This window comes from Camelina sativa, chromosome 4 (assembly GCF_030686135.1).
Source record: "Camelina sativa cultivar CO46 ecotype springtype chromosome 4, ASM3068613v1".
In the NCBI taxonomy this organism is placed as follows: domain Eukaryota; kingdom Viridiplantae; phylum Streptophyta; class Magnoliopsida; order Brassicales; family Brassicaceae; genus Camelina; species Camelina sativa.
In genome coordinates, this window is record NC_141883.1 from 26,728,531 (window position 1) to 26,744,961 (window position 16,431).

The 16,431-nt window shown below is 37.2% G+C and overlaps 2 protein-coding genes across 5 annotated transcripts; both read left to right on the forward strand.

The window, feature by feature from the left end:
* The first annotated feature begins 709 nt into the window (after positions 1 to 709).
* Positions 710 to 14,871, forward strand: LOC104781970 (protein MOR1). 4 transcript variants are annotated; one of them, XM_087510898.1, is made up of 53 exons: positions 710 to 1,111; positions 1,317 to 1,422; positions 1,523 to 1,646; positions 2,253 to 2,332; positions 2,420 to 2,597; positions 2,907 to 2,971; positions 3,253 to 3,335; positions 3,423 to 3,508; positions 3,663 to 3,776; positions 4,061 to 4,180; positions 4,346 to 4,448; positions 4,588 to 4,724; positions 4,986 to 5,051; positions 5,200 to 5,317; positions 5,413 to 5,450; positions 5,706 to 5,777; positions 5,921 to 6,025; positions 6,119 to 6,224; positions 6,557 to 6,669; positions 6,786 to 6,873; positions 6,992 to 7,092; positions 7,172 to 7,279; positions 7,389 to 7,494; positions 7,597 to 7,676; positions 7,751 to 7,894; positions 8,003 to 8,078; positions 8,190 to 8,314; positions 8,407 to 8,517; positions 8,600 to 8,749; positions 8,840 to 8,914; positions 8,990 to 9,068; positions 9,159 to 9,262; positions 9,339 to 9,434; positions 9,543 to 9,617; positions 9,692 to 9,787; positions 9,903 to 10,004; positions 10,099 to 10,200; positions 10,332 to 10,514; positions 10,586 to 10,697; positions 10,916 to 10,992; positions 11,056 to 11,147; positions 11,371 to 11,433; positions 11,504 to 11,630; positions 11,935 to 12,057; positions 12,153 to 12,230; positions 12,333 to 12,491; positions 12,589 to 12,747; positions 12,917 to 13,014; positions 13,140 to 13,296; positions 13,531 to 13,743; positions 13,851 to 13,922; positions 14,009 to 14,195; positions 14,277 to 14,871. In XM_087510898.1, exons 1-53 carry the CDS (start codon positions 949 to 951, stop codon positions 14,537 to 14,539), a joined length of 5,958 nt encoding a protein of 1,985 aa, XP_087367024.1. In that variant the 5' UTR covers positions 710 to 948; the 3' UTR covers positions 14,540 to 14,871. The 4 variants fall into 4 exon arrangements, with proteins under 4 accessions (XP_087367024.1, XP_087367026.1, XP_087367025.1 ...); XM_087510900.1 differs by having other exon boundaries at positions 11,068 to 11,147; XM_087510899.1 differs by having other exon boundaries at positions 5,419 to 5,450.
* A 213-nt stretch (positions 14,872 to 15,084) lies between these two features.
* LOC104781973 (ubiquitin-NEDD8-like protein RUB2) lies at positions 15,085 to 16,387 on the forward strand. Its single transcript, XM_010506781.3, has 3 exons — positions 15,085 to 15,417; positions 15,720 to 15,979; positions 16,137 to 16,387. The coding sequence occupies exons 1-3, from the start codon at positions 15,325 to 15,327 to the stop codon at positions 16,246 to 16,248; spliced, it is 465 nt and encodes a 154-aa protein (XP_010505083.1). The 5' UTR covers positions 15,085 to 15,324; the 3' UTR covers positions 16,249 to 16,387.
* The last annotated feature ends 44 nt before the right edge of the window (positions 16,388 to 16,431 follow it).

Genomic DNA, 16,431 nt, shown 5'->3' on the forward strand with positions numbered 1-16,431 from the left:
AAGTTTGTTTTGAGATTTGAGCATTTATACTTTGAATTGGAAAAGCTTTTTAAATATATCAATTTGTAAGGAAAATCAAATATTGCTTAAATTTTAAGATAATAATAATAATAAATAACATTTGATTATAACTAGTACTTTAAATTCTTAAAAAAAAAACTAGTACTTTAAATTGTAAAATAAATAACACATGATTAAGTAGCAAATTCAAAATCAATAATTCAATAACTTATTATATTTTTTTTTTGAAAAACATTAAAATCAACAAACTAATCAATTCATATTAGTTTATGTGTCTAATCACTAATGGTTCTTTGTTTCTATTTTAGAGAAGAAAAGATAATCCAATAAACCATGATATCTATATATATATATATTTAGATAAAAATAAAACATAATTTGTTTTTGTAAGGTAATTGTAGATTTAATTTAATTAATCTTTTCTGACATCAAAGTTTATTTATTTCTTAGAAATAATAGGTTATTAATGTAAATCTACTTTTAAATATTTTACAGCACCCACAATAGGAAAATATTGTTTTTTTTTTTCCTAAATGCCTGAAACAGTTTGAAAATGCCTAACCCTGGTCTCAAAGTCTCAACACGTGTCAAAAGAGAAACAAAAACGCTCGTTATAAAATTTGAAATAATCGCGCGTGGACACACTCGCGCGTGAAGGGTTTTAACACCAAAAAAAGGAAATTACACCACCGATTTAAACGTAGAAACCAAAATTCCCCCACTCTCTCTCTCTCTGATTACGCTCCACCCTACTCTTCTCTTCTTTTGTCTTTCTCTCTCTCTCTCTCTCTTGCCGGCACACGAAGAAATTTTTTTGAAAAGAGAGAGAAAGTTTCAAGAGACACCGTACGAAGAAAAAAAAAAAAAAACTTGGGTTGTATAGATCGATAAGATCGATAGCGTCGGAGATATAGTTTGGTGGAGAAAATGTCGGCGGAGGACGAGAAGTTATTGAAGGAGGCGAAGAAACTCCCTTGGGAGGATCGCCTTGGCCATAAGAATTGGAAAGTTCGGAACGAGGCTAACGTCGATTTAGCTTCTGTTTGTGATTCCATTACTGATCCTAAGGACTCTCGTCTTCGCGATTTTGGTGATTTCCTCTATACCTTGTGATTTTTTAGGGTTTTTTTTTTTTTTTTTTTTTTTTTTTTAGGCTCAGATCTGATTGGGGTGGTTTATCTCGCTGTGGATCTGGTTTGAATTTGGATTGTCGAGCGGGAATGTGATTCTTCCTAGGGTTTATTTGCTTTACTCTTGATTGAATTTCTGATTTTTTTTTTTTTTTTAATTGGCAGGTCACTTGTTTAGGAAGACGGTGGCGGATTCTAATGCCCCCGTGCAAGAGAAAGCCCTTGATGCATTGATTGCCTTTTTGCGAGCAGCTGACTCAGACGCCGGAAGGTATGGTGTTGTTTATTTTTATTTTTTATTGCTTTTGTAATGGGCAGACTGTTAGTAGTGTGTTTGCATGTGAATACTTAGCTTGTTTCTGCTTTTGAAGGTATGCAAAGGAAGTTTGCGATGCTATTGCGGCTAAATGTCTCACGGGTCGGAAGAATACTGTCGATAAGGCTCAAGCTGCTTTCTTGCTTTGGGTAGAATTAGAGGCTGTCGATGTTTTCCTGGTATGCTATTCATTTCTACCTTCTTGCAACTCTGCAAGGGTTAACTAGCCTCATACACTTAACCCTTGCACTCTGATGTATGTATAGCTTCACCATCTAGTTATAGAGTTGCTTGCTAGACTGATGTATCATTAACTAGATCGGTGAGCTGACATAGCAATGAAAGTGCTTTACAACCCAGAATGCAACCATATACCCTTCTTAGAAGGAGTGCGTTAAAATATAGCTTTCTAGTGTTATGCTAGGTTTCTAGTGTAAAAGAGCATTTAAAATAACTATGACTGACATTCCCCTTGAGCATCATGTGGTCTATTCCAGTAACCAACATTTCCAGTTTTGAGTTATTGCACCTTGTCACATTCTGTTGGACTTCTGCTATCAATAATACATTTTTCCTGTAACATGTTGTTTTGAAGATGTCTGCTGTAGGGTCTTGTTCAAAACATCATTTTTCCTCCAGTATAAGGCGATAATAACAACACTTGATATGCATTGTTTCAATCGTTTAAGTTTCAATTTCCCAGAAGATTTTTATTGGGAGTTGTATTGTATAGTTGATAGGAGAACTTCGTCTCTATAGATTTAACAGATTTGGCATGATTGTAGGATACGATGGAGAAAGCTATAAAGAATAAAGTTGCAAAGGCTGTGGTACCTGCAGTAGACGTTATGTTTCAAGCTCTAAGGTCTGCTTTCAAGTCCTTGTTAGTTTTCTCCACTGGTTCATGAAACCTTTTTTCTGAAATAACGACCCTAGTTTGTTTCTACCTTAGTGAATTTGGATCAAAGGTTATTCCACCCAAACGGATTTTAAAGATGCTTCCTGAACTTTTCGACCATCAAGATCAGAATGTCCGTGCATCTGCCAAAGGGGTGACTCTTGAGCTATGCCGTTGGATTGGAAAAGACCCTGTAAAGTCTATATTGTTTGAGAAAATGAGGGATACGATGGTAAGGTTTATGTTGATCCGTACATTTGCATTAGCTATGTTGCCAGATATGAACTGGATCAATTCCTCTTGCTTTTTCTTGGAGTTGTAAAACTGAAAGAGAAGTTTCTAATTCTAGTCATAACAGATAGAAGATAAAACCCAGCGCCAATAAGAATCACAGTCTTGGTTGTAAATTCTGCCCATGATTTGAGATTTTTCCTATTAAGTTATATAAGAAAAACAGTAGAAGAAGTTCTATTTATACTTGGATTTATTCTCTTGTGCTCTTGGCAAACACTAATATTTTATTTCATTGTTACTCTGCAAGAAAAAAGAGCTGGACGCTGAGCTTGCCAATGTTTCAGCGGGTGCCAAGCCTACTCGAAAGATAAGGTAACTACTATATACGATAACAATTGTTTTTTCCTATGTTACATCTTTATTTATTCATTGGAACTTCCATTAATATTTTTGATTTCACCGTAATCCAGCGTATGCTTTGTGAATACTCAGTGTGCTTTTGTCAAGTTTCTGCATAATTGAATTAAATATGCATGAGGATTTCTTTTTGGTTTCAAGACCTTTTCGTCGCCTGCGTGAATTTTAAAGTGAAAAAGTCCTAACATGATTTTAAAAAGCTGCAATGTAATTATATCGGTATTTTAATTTTGAAGATCTGAGCAAGACAAGGAGCCAGAGGCAGAAGCTAGTTCCGATGTTGTGGGCGATGGGCCCAGTGAAGAAGCTGTTGCTGATGGTAAGTAGCTTGTACGTCAATAAATTGTCAAGCAATCTTGAGAAGTCTGCTTACTTTGATTCTATTTTATCTACCCTTTACTATCAGCCCCCCAGGAAATAGATGAGTATGATCTTATGGATCCTGTGGACATTTTGACTCCTTTGGAGAAGTCTGGTTTCTGGGACGGAGTGGTGAGTTTTGGATGCTTAATGCCTTATTTTTAATTTATTATGTTTTATTTCTTGTGGTTGTCCTTCACTGAAATAACTTTTTATACTATACCACTTACTTCCCATATTGATTGCATTTGACACATTACACGAGCTAACGATGTATCCCTTTTAGAAAGCTACAAAGTGGTCAGAACGTAAAGAGGCTGTTGCAGAGCTAACAAAGCTTGCTTCGACTAAAAAGATAGCTCCTGGTGATTTTTCAGAGATTTGTCGAACCTTAAAGAAGGTATTTAACTTTCCATGATAAGAAGTTTAGGCAGCAGTGATAATATTTACATGTTAACATCTTAAAATCCTTTGTATGCTTTAGCTCTGTAATTGCAGCATTATCTAATTGGTGATGAAGCAGCCTGCAAATATCTGTGCTTATTGATTAATTTGAAGTTCATTCGTTTTAAAATGTTTTCTGGTTGCAATAATAGCATCAGCGCTGCTGTTGTTCAGGATTCAATGCTGCATAATTACTTTTACTTTCAGTTTGATAATATTTGTTAATATTTCTGATTGCAGCTTATCACGGATGTGAACTTAGCTGTTGCAGTTGAAGCTATTCAAGCCATTGGAAATCTTGCACGTGGTTTAAGAACACATTTCTCTGCTAGTTCACGGTTTATGCTGCCTGTTTTGCTTGTGAGTCATGTGGCATCTTTGATTCATAATTATTATTACAAGAAGATGCTTCAAGTCTTTTGAGTATTGATACTCTTTTCTTAGATAAGAATGGCCTTAGGTTGCTGACTGGGTTTTAGTCCAGCGTTTGATACAAAACTTGGTGGCTGTTTGTTCCTTGAACAGGAAAAATTGAAAGAGAAAAAGCAATCTGTCGCAGACCCACTTACACAAACGTTACAAACAATGTACAAAGCTGGGTGTTTGAATCTTGTTGACGTTATAGAAGGCAAGAGTCATTTTATTTTGATTTTTTTATGAAGCTCTATTGATTTGCTTATGATTGTCTTGTTTAGATGTTTGGCGACCAATTTGTTTAAGCATCTGTCTTTCATCAGTATTTCAACCAACTTTGCTCTCTTTTGCAGATGTTAAGACAGCAGTAAAAAACAAAGTTCCACTTGTGCGTTCTGCCACTTTGAACTGGTTGACATCCTGTCTTGAAACAACTAACAAGGCTCTTATTCTAAAGGCACACAAAGAATATGTCCCTTTATTTATGGAGGTTAGTACTTTTTGTGCCCGATGGCTCCATGTTATACTTTGACTAGTAGTACGTAGTTGCTTAATAATGCAAGCATAGATATATGCAACACGTTAGTGCTACAAGTACTGATAACATATTTAATGTTGCAGTATTATGATTAGTTGGTGTAGCAATTGCATTGGGTTGAATTTTGATCGCAGTCACCACTTCTAAGTTTGAAACTAATCAATGGTTTGAACTTATAACTTAATTGGATGCCTGGAATTTGTAATGATGTAGTGTCTCAACGATGGAACTCCTGAAGTGAGGGATGCAGCATTTTCGGCTTTGGCTGCAATAGCTAAGGTATTAGTTTTATATTGTGCTTTGTCAGCAACATATTTCCGTTCTCGTCTGTTGTATGATGGACACATGTTAGAGTATGCGGATAAATGACTCTTTTACTTCATGTTTTCCTATTCCCCATATGTTTATTATCTTCTGGTTATTTTAGTCTGTAGGTATGAGACCGTTGGAAAGGTCGTTGGAAAAACTTGATGATGTTAGAAAAAAGAAACTTTCAGAAATGATTGCAGCCTCTGGTGGTGGTGACTCAGCTGGTACAAGCTCAGGTTTGTGTGCTTTATTTCACACAGTCGTTATCTGAACATCAAGTTTTGTTTGCGGGCTTTTCCCATTCTAATAGGATGCTCTTTTCATATAAAAGTGACAGTTCAGTCTTCAGTTGGAAGCACGGCCGCAGGGGTATGCTTCTATCCGTATCTTCAGTGTCAAATAACATTCAGTTCTTTAAAAAAAAAAATTCCCTTTGATGGGAGATGGGTAGGGCATTTGGGATGTGGAGATGGGATGTTTGATATAGTTGGTATTAGATGCCTTGTCTTTTCGCATCTCGTTGTCTAAGAGATTGAATGGGTTTCATGTCTCGTATCTGTTGGCCTGGTAGTTCTTTTAACATTTGTATCCACACAATAGTTATACCACTTCAAAATTATGCAGAACTCAGAAGCTTCCTTTGTAAGGAAATCAGCAGCAAGCATGTTGAGCGGCAAAAGACCTGCTCCTTCTGCTGTGAGTTTTCTCTTACATTTTTTTCTGTGACTGTTGCAACTTGCAATCATTTGAGGTTTTAGGATACTTGCGGGCCTTTTCCCTTTTTTCTTTCTCAATTCCACTATGATTTGAACATCACATTAAATGCTAACATTTTATAGCCTGCAAGCAAGAAGGTTGGGGCTGGCAAACCGGGTGGAGGCAAAAAAGATGGTTCTGTACGGAGTGAAGGTTCAAAATCTGTTGAACCACCTGAAGATGTCGAGGTACATTTATATAAAATTAGAATTTGTTATGTGATTGACTTCTTGCCGACTTTTATGGTGTTAATATATATATATATATTTTTTCATTTTTAGCCTGCCGAGATGGGTCTTGAAGAGATTGAAAACAGATTAGGTTCTCTTGTAAAACCAGAAACTATATCTCAGCTAAAGAGCTCTGTATGGAAAGAAAGACTTGAAGGTTTGTTGAAGGCCTGGAGGACTCTTTTATTCTCAAATGCTTTTATCTTCATCATTAGTGCTTACTTCTTTCTATGTTTAATCTTTTTTTTTTCGTCTTGCTTGGGTGGTTAATCTCATGTTGAAGTGGTTCTGCATCAAATTTCATTCCTATACATTAGTATAAATCTGTTGTGCAAGGGTCCTGAATTAATATCGAAGCTCTATTTCATGTTGCCTCATATTGATTCAGATCAAAGCTGCATTAGCACATGTCACAGCATCTCTTTTCTAGCTCTTCATTTTTTAAGTATCTATCAGTTTGGCAATTTTTTTCATTTTATTGCCGTGCAGCAACTTTGGCTTTGAAAGAAGAGATAGAAGGTCTACAAGAACTAGACAAGTCAGTGGAAATCTTGGTCCGGTTGTTGTGTGCGGTTCCTGGTTGGAATGAGAAAAATGTGCAGGTATGCTTGTTATTCTATCTAAATTCTTCTTATTTGTATTCCCCCCCTCCCCCCCCCCCCCCCCCCCCCCCCGATTTATTTTTTTAAGTACATGAGCTTATTACTTGGAAATGCAGGTTCAGCAACAGGTCATCGAAATCATCACTTACATATCTTCGACTGCGGCGAAGTTTCCTAAGAAATGTGTCGTACTTTGTATTACAGGTTAGTATTGAAAAAGCTACCTTCAGTTGGTGAATGCTGAATCCTGACGTCAGTTTTAATTTTTTCTTAAGAATTAGTTCTAAGCTAATTTGCGTGAGTTTTTCTATTAATTCACTAGGCACTAGTGAACGAGTTGCAGATATAAAGACACGAGCTTCTGCTATGAAATGCCTTACAGCTTTCTGCGAGGCAGTTGGTCCTGGATTTGTTTTCGAGAGGGTAAGTACTGGTTTGGTCAACTTTCTTTAACTTTCTTTTTAATATGATCATAATGACAATATATGGCTTTTGTTTGTAGCTTTTCAAAATCATGAAAGAGCACAAGAATCCAAAGGTTCTTAGTGAAGGCTTGTTATGGATGGTTTCTGCAGTTGATGACTTTGGTGTCTCACTTTTGAAGCTTAAGGTTCTGAAGTTTTTTCCTCTTAGAAAATTCCCAGCTCCTGAAATCCCTGTTTATTAAACTGCAGTATCTAGGTTTTTTACATTATGAGGTTTTTCTGTCCATTTGGCAGGATTTGATAGATTTTTGTAAGGATGTTGGGCTGCAATCAAGTACAGCTGCGACCAGAAATGCTACAATTAAACTCTTGGGTGCTTTACACAAGTTTGTTGGTCCAGGTAGCTACGAATTCATTTAAGTTGTTTTATATTTGTCTAACTTGTGATTTGTAGAATAACATATCTTAACACTGAATTAAACTATGGTAATTCTGTTTGCAGACATTAAAGGGTTTCTTAATGATGTCAAACCTGCACTACTAAGTGCACTTGACACCGAATATGAGAAAACCCCTTTCGAGGTATACATTTGTGTGGATTGCCTTGATTTTTGGATTTCTTGTTTTTCTTGCTGTACTTATATTCTGTTCATCAGGGGACTGCGGCTCCGAAGAGAGTTGTTAAGACGTCAGTTTCAACATCAACATCTGCTGGAGGGCTGGATGGCTTACCTAGAGAAGATATCAGTAGCAAGATTACCCCTAATCTTCTTAAGGGCTTTGAGAGTCCTGATTGGAAGGTGCTCTATAAATTGGAAGTCTTCTTTTGTTGTCTAAACCTAACAATTCTTCTGTGGAAACTTATTTTAAGCGGTAGAGTTAAAATTGAGTCGTTTAAAATTTTGTAGATGCGTTTAGAGTCAATTGAAGGTGTCAATAAAATTCTGGAAGAGGCTAATAAACGTATCCAACCAACTGGAACTGGTATGAAGTCAGAACTTTTCCCATAATTCTCTGTTATTTTAGATTTTTCATATCCAAAATGAAGTCATGATTCCTTATTGTTATATGTGTATGTTTTGTCACATTCGATAGGAGAATTATTTGGTGGTCTTAGAGGACGCCTGTTGGATAGTAACAAAAATCTTGTTATGCAAACATTGACTACCATTGGAGGTGTTGCTGCAGCTATGGGACCAGCTGTTGAGAAGGCGAGCAAGGTTGGTGATACATGTCAAGCATTGAAAATAATTTGTACACTGAAATATCACTGCTTGCCAGTTTTACCATATACTTGAGTTATCTACTTCAGGGAATTCTATCGGATGTTCTGAAATGTCTCGGTGACAACAAGAAGCACATGAGGGAATGCACCTTGGCTGCTCTTGATTCGTGGCTTGGTGCTGTGCATCTTGACAAAATGGTTGGTGATAATCTTTTTGAGGCTTGTCTTTTGCTTGTTGCTATAATTTAGTCAACTAAAACTATATTTCCTGTTAATGCAGATTCCTTACATTATAATAGCTCTAACAGATGGGAAAATGGGAGCAGAAGGACGTAAAGATCTTTTTGATTGGTTGACAAAACAGCTTACTGGATTAAGTGACTTTGTGGATGCTATACATTTACTGAAACCTGCAAGCACCGCAATGACGGTGACTCATCTAAAACTGTTATACCGCCTCATCAGCTTTAAACAGTGATTACGATTGTTTATAATTTTATCCTTCAATGAATCTTTCCAGGACAAATCAGCAGATGTGCGAAAAGCAGCCGAAGGATGCATTTCTGAGATCTTGAGAGTCAGTGGACAAGAAACTGTAGGTATCTTGGGTTAGCTTGTTCTATTCAGGGCTAGAACTCAGTATCTGATTAGATGTTTGTATTTTTTTCAGATTGAAAAGCATCTCAAAGATATCCAAGGCCCAGCTCTAGCTCTTGTGCTTGAAAAAGTAAGACCAGGATTTGTTCAAGGTACCTCTCCATGATCTGGTTGTCTGATTGTCATGTTTTCTCTTCTTCATTCGTTTTTTTCTCTGTTCAAGCTAATGGTGTTGTTTTCAGAACCATTTGAAACATCAAAAGCTATGGGGGGGCCAGTGTCTAAAGGTGTTTCAAAGATTTCAAAATCAACTTCAAATGGTACCTTGAAGCAAGGAAACAGATCAGTACGTTTCTATTTCTTAACATATATATAATTTTGTACACAATTTATAATATCTGACTAGTTTTGTGTTTCTGAAGAGAGCCGTACCAACAAAGGGCTCAAGTCTTATTACGTCTGTCCATGATATAGCTATCCAGTCACAGGCTTTGCTAAATACTAAGGACTCCAATAAGGTTGGATAAGTTTCCAAAGAATTTGTAAATATTTCCACAGGTATTGTGTAGGATGACAAAAAGTTGATTTATATATATATATATATTTTTTGTGTGTTTAAATTGCAGGAGGACAGGGAGAGGGTGGTGGTTCGTAGAATAAAATTTGAGGAGCTGCGACCAGAACAGATTCAGGATCTTGAGGTTTGATTTCTAGAGGATTTGAATGAGTTCTGCATTAGGATCATGTTATAACCAAAGTTGGGTGGTTGGTGCAGAATGATATGGTGAAATTTTTTAGGGAAGACTTGCAAAAACGATTGTTGAGCCCCGACTTCAAGAAACAAGTAGATGGGCTGGAAATCCTACAGAAGGTAGCAGCTATCTTATGTTAGAATGCGGATATCTTGTGTTAGAATCTTATTCATCTGCTAGATCTTATTATTATTTATTTTTATTTAAAGTAATCTTCCTTCCTTTTCGCCGCAGGCACTTCCATCTGTTTCAAAGGAGATAATAGAAGTATTAGATATACTTCTCAGGTGGTTTGTATTGCAATTCTGTAAATCCAACACAACCTGTCTGCTAAAGGTAAATTGTAATGTTTATTCTGCTATTGGAGTTCATGTTTGACACTGTTTTCATGCAATAATAATGAAATTTCATTTGCTCTGGGTAAGAATAGGTGCTTGAGTTTCTTCCGGAACTTTTCAACACATTGAGGGATGAAGAATACTGCATGACGGAAGCAGAGGCTGCAATATTTCTGCCCTGTTTGGCGGAGAAGGTTAGCCATCGGATAATAATTCAATTTCCCTTGGTGTTGGCCTCTTTATAAAAATTCCTGTTTATCTTTCTCTTTTAGAAAAAAAAATTGGTGCTTCAGTATCTTTATATTTAATTCTGTCCTTGGTGCAGTTGGGGCATAACATTGAAAAAGTAAGAGAAAAAATGCGGGAGCTGATGAAGCAGATTATCCAAGCATATTCTGTGGCAAAGACATATCCCTATATTTTAGAAGGTTTACGTTCCAAAAACAACCGGACGAGGATAGAGTGTACTGATCTCATAGGATATCTACTCGAGACTTGTGGTACCGAGGTAGTAGCAAAACTTGACAAATTATATGACATTTCTGTTCTGTTTGAATTCTAATATACATTTCTAAGCAGATAAGTGGACTACTGAAATACTTAAATATGGTTGCAAGCTTGACGGCCGAAAGAGATGGTGAACTCAGAAAAGCTGCTTTGAACACCATGGCTACTGGTTATAAGATTCTTGGTAGGGGATAAAATTCATCAGCTTTTGTGAAGTTATAGTGGAAATTTTTTAAAACATGCCATGTCTCGCTGTGATTAGTGCTCAATTTTGGCTTGTCTATGTTTCATAAAAATGTGGAACCTAATAATCATGATTCAGAATCGAATTTCGCATTTGGTTGTCCATTCCCTTGAGATAATTTTGGGACTCGTTTCTCATTGTGTGGCTTGTTATTGCAGGTGATGATATCTGGAAATATGTTGGGAAGCTTACAGATGCTCAAAAGAGTATGATTGATGATAGATTTAAGTGGAAAGTAAGTTAAAATATGAACGCTTTTTTGCTTCAGACTTGTATCTGTAAGTTTGATTTTTCATAGTTTGGCCATCAGATCAAGGAAATGGAGAAAAGAAGAGAAGGGAGACCTGGGGAGGCACGGGCAGCATTAAAGCGTTCTGTTAGAGACAACGGGTGCGTAGGTTACAGCATTAAGACATTTTGGTAGCGACTTATTTGTACTTAGCATCAGCAATAAGCTAAAGTGGAAGCCAAAAAGATAATCACATAAGTCAAAGGCCTAATAATGCATTTTAGAATCACAAATTTATTTTGATGTTGGTTTTCTTAGTGATTGGGAATAGAAAGGATTCTAAGGCGTACTTAGTGTCTATAATGATTTTCTGTATGTTTACAGACCTGAAGTGGCAGAGCAAAGTGGTGACCTTTCTCAAATAGTCCCTGGTTCTTTATTTCCAAGGTAGACATATATATAAGTTTCTGGTGTCCATGCGGCTTCTATGCACAACTCAATATTTTTTCTCTTCCAGGCAAAGCTATGGTATTTCGGAACAAATTCTGGAGAGGAACCCAGTACCTCGGACAATTGCTGGAGTTAATGGCCCTACAGACTGGAATGAGGCTTTGGACATCATTATGTTTGGTTCTCCTGAGCAGGTTTCTGGCTTCTGTTATCGGATCTTGATATTATTTGTTTGGTCTGTTATGGAGTAGCTTTTTCTGTTTTAGGGTATTAGCATAAATTATTACTTGATGTTATTATTATAGTAACTCAATTATCTAGTACAGAGACTTAATAAAGGTCCATAGAATACATGTATGTTTGATTTGGTTGTGAAGGGACGTTGACCAATATTATTCACGTACAGTTTTGTCATTTGAAAACTGAGGTGATGCATATTTGAAGATCCTGCAAGTGTTGATTTAATTTTGTATTTTCCTCTTTTCTTATGTGTTGCAGTCGGTTGAAGGGATGAAAGTTGTGTGTCATGAGTTGGCACAGGCTTCTAATGATCCTGAAGAGAGTGCAATTGATGAACTTGTGAAGGATGCTGATGGACTTGTTTCATGCTTAGCAAATAAGGTCTGCCTGATAAACTTTCTTTGTCCATTTGTCTTGCAGAACTCCAATAAAAGTTTCTGCTGACCACCACTCAATTATGTTTTATATTCTGTTAGGTTGCCAAAACATTTGATGTTAGCTTAATGGGAGCTTCATCGAGGTCATGTAAATATGTTTTGAACACACTTATGCAGGTAACTCCGTTTGAATTTGTGATGCTGCTTTTCTTCATTAGATTGTTAGCTCAATCAGGTTTGTTTGTGAAGCTTATTACTCACAAGTATGTATTGTTGCAGACATTCCAAAATAAGAAGCTTGCCCATGCAGTCAAAGAAGGGACTCTTGAAAGCCTTATAACAGAGCTCTTGCTTTGGCTTCTGGATGAAAGAGTTCCACGTATGGAAGATGGCAGCCAACTTCTGAAAGCTCTGAACGTTTTGATGCTTAAGATCCTGGTTAGATATTCCTCCCATGCTAAAGGTTTTCATCATATGTGGCTATGAAGTTCTCTCACTTCCTCTCCTTCTTTTTTTTTTTTTAAATTATATTCAGGATAATGCAGATCGGACATCATCGTTTGTGGTCCTTATTAGCTTGCTACGTCCTCTTGATCCATCTAGATGGCCTTCACCTGCTACGGCTGAAGTTTATGCTGTCCGCAATCAGAAATTCTCTGATTTGGTAGTTAAATGTCTTATTAAACTTACAAAGGTATGATTTCTACAAAATAATTTTTAGGAGAATCATTGTTCGAATAACTTAAGTAGTTGTTACATACCAGCCCTGCTGTTTTTTGTTGACATGCCTTTCCTACTTGCTACGATCAAAGTGTCAAAAAAAACTTGTATTGTATATCTGATTATTGCTTGTCTATGTTTAGCTCCTCCAAAGCACCATATATGAAGTTGATCTTGATAGGCTTCTTCAGAGTATCCATGTATATCTGCAAGAGCTGGGAATGGAAGAGATACGTAGGAGGTGCATCTCCTTAAATTTATAAATTTTACAAATATTAGTCTGTTTATTTTCTTGGAGATTTTCCTACTTGCCATTACTAATTCATTCTCGTTTTGTTCTTGGTTGGGATTTTTTCCAATGAGAAGAGCTGGGGCAGATGATAAACCTCTGAGGATGGTGAAAACTGTTCTACATGAACTTGTTAAGCTCCGGGGAGCCGCAATTAAGGGTCACTTGTCTCTTGTCCCTATTGACATGAGGCCACAACCCATTATTCTCGCTTACATCGACCTGAACCTTGAGGTGAGATCTTAGTCTTATAACTTTCTCTCCAGAAATCTTGACAAATTGCTGAAGCTGAGGGTTTGATCAAAGAGCGCATCCAAACCATTTGGTGTACTACCTCTCATGATAATTAACTTGAAAGATCATCATATGTACTATATTACCTGGTCGAATAATATATCTGAAAAAGTTACTTACATTTTGCAAGAGAAATTCAGACGTCATTGGTAGTAACTATTTAAATACTTGCAGACTTTAGCTGCAGCAAGAATGTTAACCGCAACAGGTCCTGTGGGTCAAACTCATTGGACAGATTCAACAGCCAACAATCCTTCACCTCCCGCAAATTCTGCTGATGTTCAGTTGAAGCAAGAGCTTGGGGCGATTTTTAAGAAAATTGGGGACAAACAAACTTCCACAATTGGTCTTTACGACCTCTACCACATCACTAAGTCATATCCAAAGGTATATATGACTTTGGATTTCAAGTATCTGTGTATCCTGTTCTTAATCAACACACGGCCATTCGAGCCACATTGTATGTACCTACAAACTGATGTCAATGCTTGTAGGTTGATATCTTTTCCCAACTTCAAAATGCTAGTGAGGCGTTTCGTACTTACATTAGAGACGGTTTGGCCCAGGTTTGTAACAAATCTCCTGGCTTCTACTATCATTGCCCTCATAGCTTCAGTGTTTTGAGTCTTTAAGTTTTGCAATCGATTTTTAGGTTGAGAAGAATGCAGCTTTGGGGAGAACACCTTCAAGCCTACCGTTGTCAACTCCTCCCCCTTCTTCCTTGGCTCTCCCATCTCCTGATATTCCTTCCTTGTCGTCTTTAGATGTGAAGCCTCTGATGAACCCTAAATCTGAGTCATACACCGACGACATCCGAGCCAGTAACATGAATACTGGAGGTACTTTCCTCGATCCTGATCCTTCTTTTTTCTTCCTTGCGGCGTAATATTCATATCTGTTAGAAAAAAAATCTATGACAGTGATGACTGGGACGCTAGATGCAATCAGAGAAAGGATGAAGAACATGCAACTTGCTTCATCAGGAACCCTCGAGCCAATAAGCAAACCGCTGATGCCAACAAACGAGAACTTATCAATGAACCACCAGACCATTCCCCAGAGCCAAATGGGACCAGAGAGTCCGCACTCACACCCAGTGGTTCTCCCAATGGATGAGAAAGCATTGTCCGGTCTTCAAGCCAGAATGGAAAGGCTCAAAGGTGGATCACTGGAACATATGTAGAAACTAGAAGACCCCAAGCTTTGGAGTCAAAAGTTCAAAACAAGAGCGCCATTTTTGTTACTTCTCTCGAATTAATGTAGTGGTAGTAGACTAGTAGTAGTAAAGCACTCTTTAAATATATATATATATACATACATGTAAGAGGAGAAATATTTATGGCGAAGATGGTACTGCGGCTAATAGAATTGCATGGGAGTTAGGTGTGTATAGTGGTTGGAGAAGATAACGAGTGTGTGAGAGATTCATTTTAAGATGAGACCAAATATTATTCTTTCTCTGTTTACAGTTCTATTTTCATTCGCGAGTGGTTTATTTAGACCTTTTCACAACCACACCCCTAACATCTTGCATTACGAGATTCCTGATGATATGATATCTCTCGAATATGTTAGATTATATGATTCTTATATGTAGTTGGCATATCTTGTGTAATCTGTATTGTGCAGCATTAGTTTTATTCCATATGATGGGAATAATAATTGGTCCTACTTCCCAACCCCCATCTAATCAAGGTCATTTATTCACTCATTTGTATAATTGAACTTAGACCGAGCATTTAAAAGACTAAACCGAAACGTGGTTAAACAAACCAATACATTGGGCTTAATTAAGTCAAAACGATTATAAGAAGTTGGCGTAGTCTAAACGCTGACCACCGTCTTTGCCAGTGTGGGGATATATATAAACCCAGGCAGCATCGCGCACTCAGAATCCGAGAGAGAAGAAGAAGAGAGCATAAGGAGAAGATTTTAATCAGTCGCCACAAAAAGAAAAAAAAGAAAGAGATGCAGATCTTCGTCAAAACCCTCACCGGCAAAACTATAACCCTAGAGGTGGAGAGCAGCGACACCATCGACAATGTCAAAGCCAAAATCCAGGTTTATTTTTTTTTTAGGGTTTTCTTTATCCCCTCAATCAATCTACTGTTTCTACTTCCTCTTACTCGAATTATGTGTCTTGAGTGTTTTGTTCGATTAGCGATCTGATTATATATTCTCCGCCGATCGAAGTTAAAAAAACCCTTGAAATCAAGGATTGTTTCGAGTAGTAGTAGTTATCTGTTGTAATCTTGATGTGAATTGTTTTGTGAACGATCTTTACTTAGGTCTAGGCTTTTAGATTAAAGAGTTTTGAAGTTTATGCGTTTTTTGTTTGTTAAATCTTTTTTTGGGTTTTGCAGGACAAAGAGGGTATACCACCTGATCAACAAAGGCTGATATTTGCTGGTAAGCAACTCGAAGATGGCCGGACCTTAGCTGATTACAACATCCAGAAAGAGTCTACTCTTCATCTTGTCTTGAGGCTCAGGGGTGGAACCATGATCAAGGTCAAGACTCTCACTGGCAAAGAAATCGAGATTGATATCGAACCTACCGACACTATTGATCGCATCAAGGAACGTGTTGAAGAGAAAGAAGGCATCCCTCCTGTTCAACAAAGGTATATAACAAACACCCATGTGCATTCAGTTGAATCTGTTCAGCTGACTCGATTGCTCATACCACAACTAGTTATACACTTCTTAAGCCATTATACAACTCTGGTTCTCATATCTACTTAGTTGGATTATATCGTATTGTTGTGGTTATGTTTTCAGGCTCATCTATGCGGGAAAACAGCTTGCTGATGACAAAACGGCCAAAGATTACAACATTGAAGGTGGCTCTGTTCTTCATTTGGTTCTTGCTCTTAGGGGTGGTCTTCTCTAATCTTAATAAATATGATTTAACAAACTTCTTCTCTCTCTCTCTCTCTCTCTCTCTCTCTCTCTTTTCCTGCTAATGTGGATTTCATGACATAAGAATGGATATGAAAATTGGAATGTTATGATATATGATGTTCTCTCTACTTGCGTTTGGATCATATTGCTTCTATTTTTCACTCTCTCTGAT

Coding starts and splice junctions, on each gene's coding strand:
- LOC104781973 (XM_010506781.3), top strand. CDS start 15,325: ATGCAGATCTTCGTCAAAACCCTCACCGGCAAAACTATAACCCTAGAG. Junction 15,418..15,719: donor ATGTCAAAGCCAAAATCCAG/GTTTATTTTTTT, acceptor TGGGTTTTGCAG/GACAAAGAGGGTATACCACC. Junction 15,980..16,136: donor ATCCCTCCTGTTCAACAAAG/GTATATAACAAA, acceptor TTATGTTTTCAG/GCTCATCTATGCGGGAAAAC.
- LOC104781970 (XM_087510898.1), top strand. CDS start 949: ATGTCGGCGGAGGACGAGAAGTTATTGAAGGAGGCGAAGAAACTCCCT. Junction 1,112..1,316: donor CTCTCGTCTTCGCGATTTTG/GTGATTTCCTCT, acceptor TTTAATTGGCAG/GTCACTTGTTTAGGAAGACG. Junction 2,598..2,906: donor AGAAAATGAGGGATACGATG/GTAAGGTTTATG, acceptor TTACTCTGCAAG/AAAAAAGAGCTGGACGCTGA.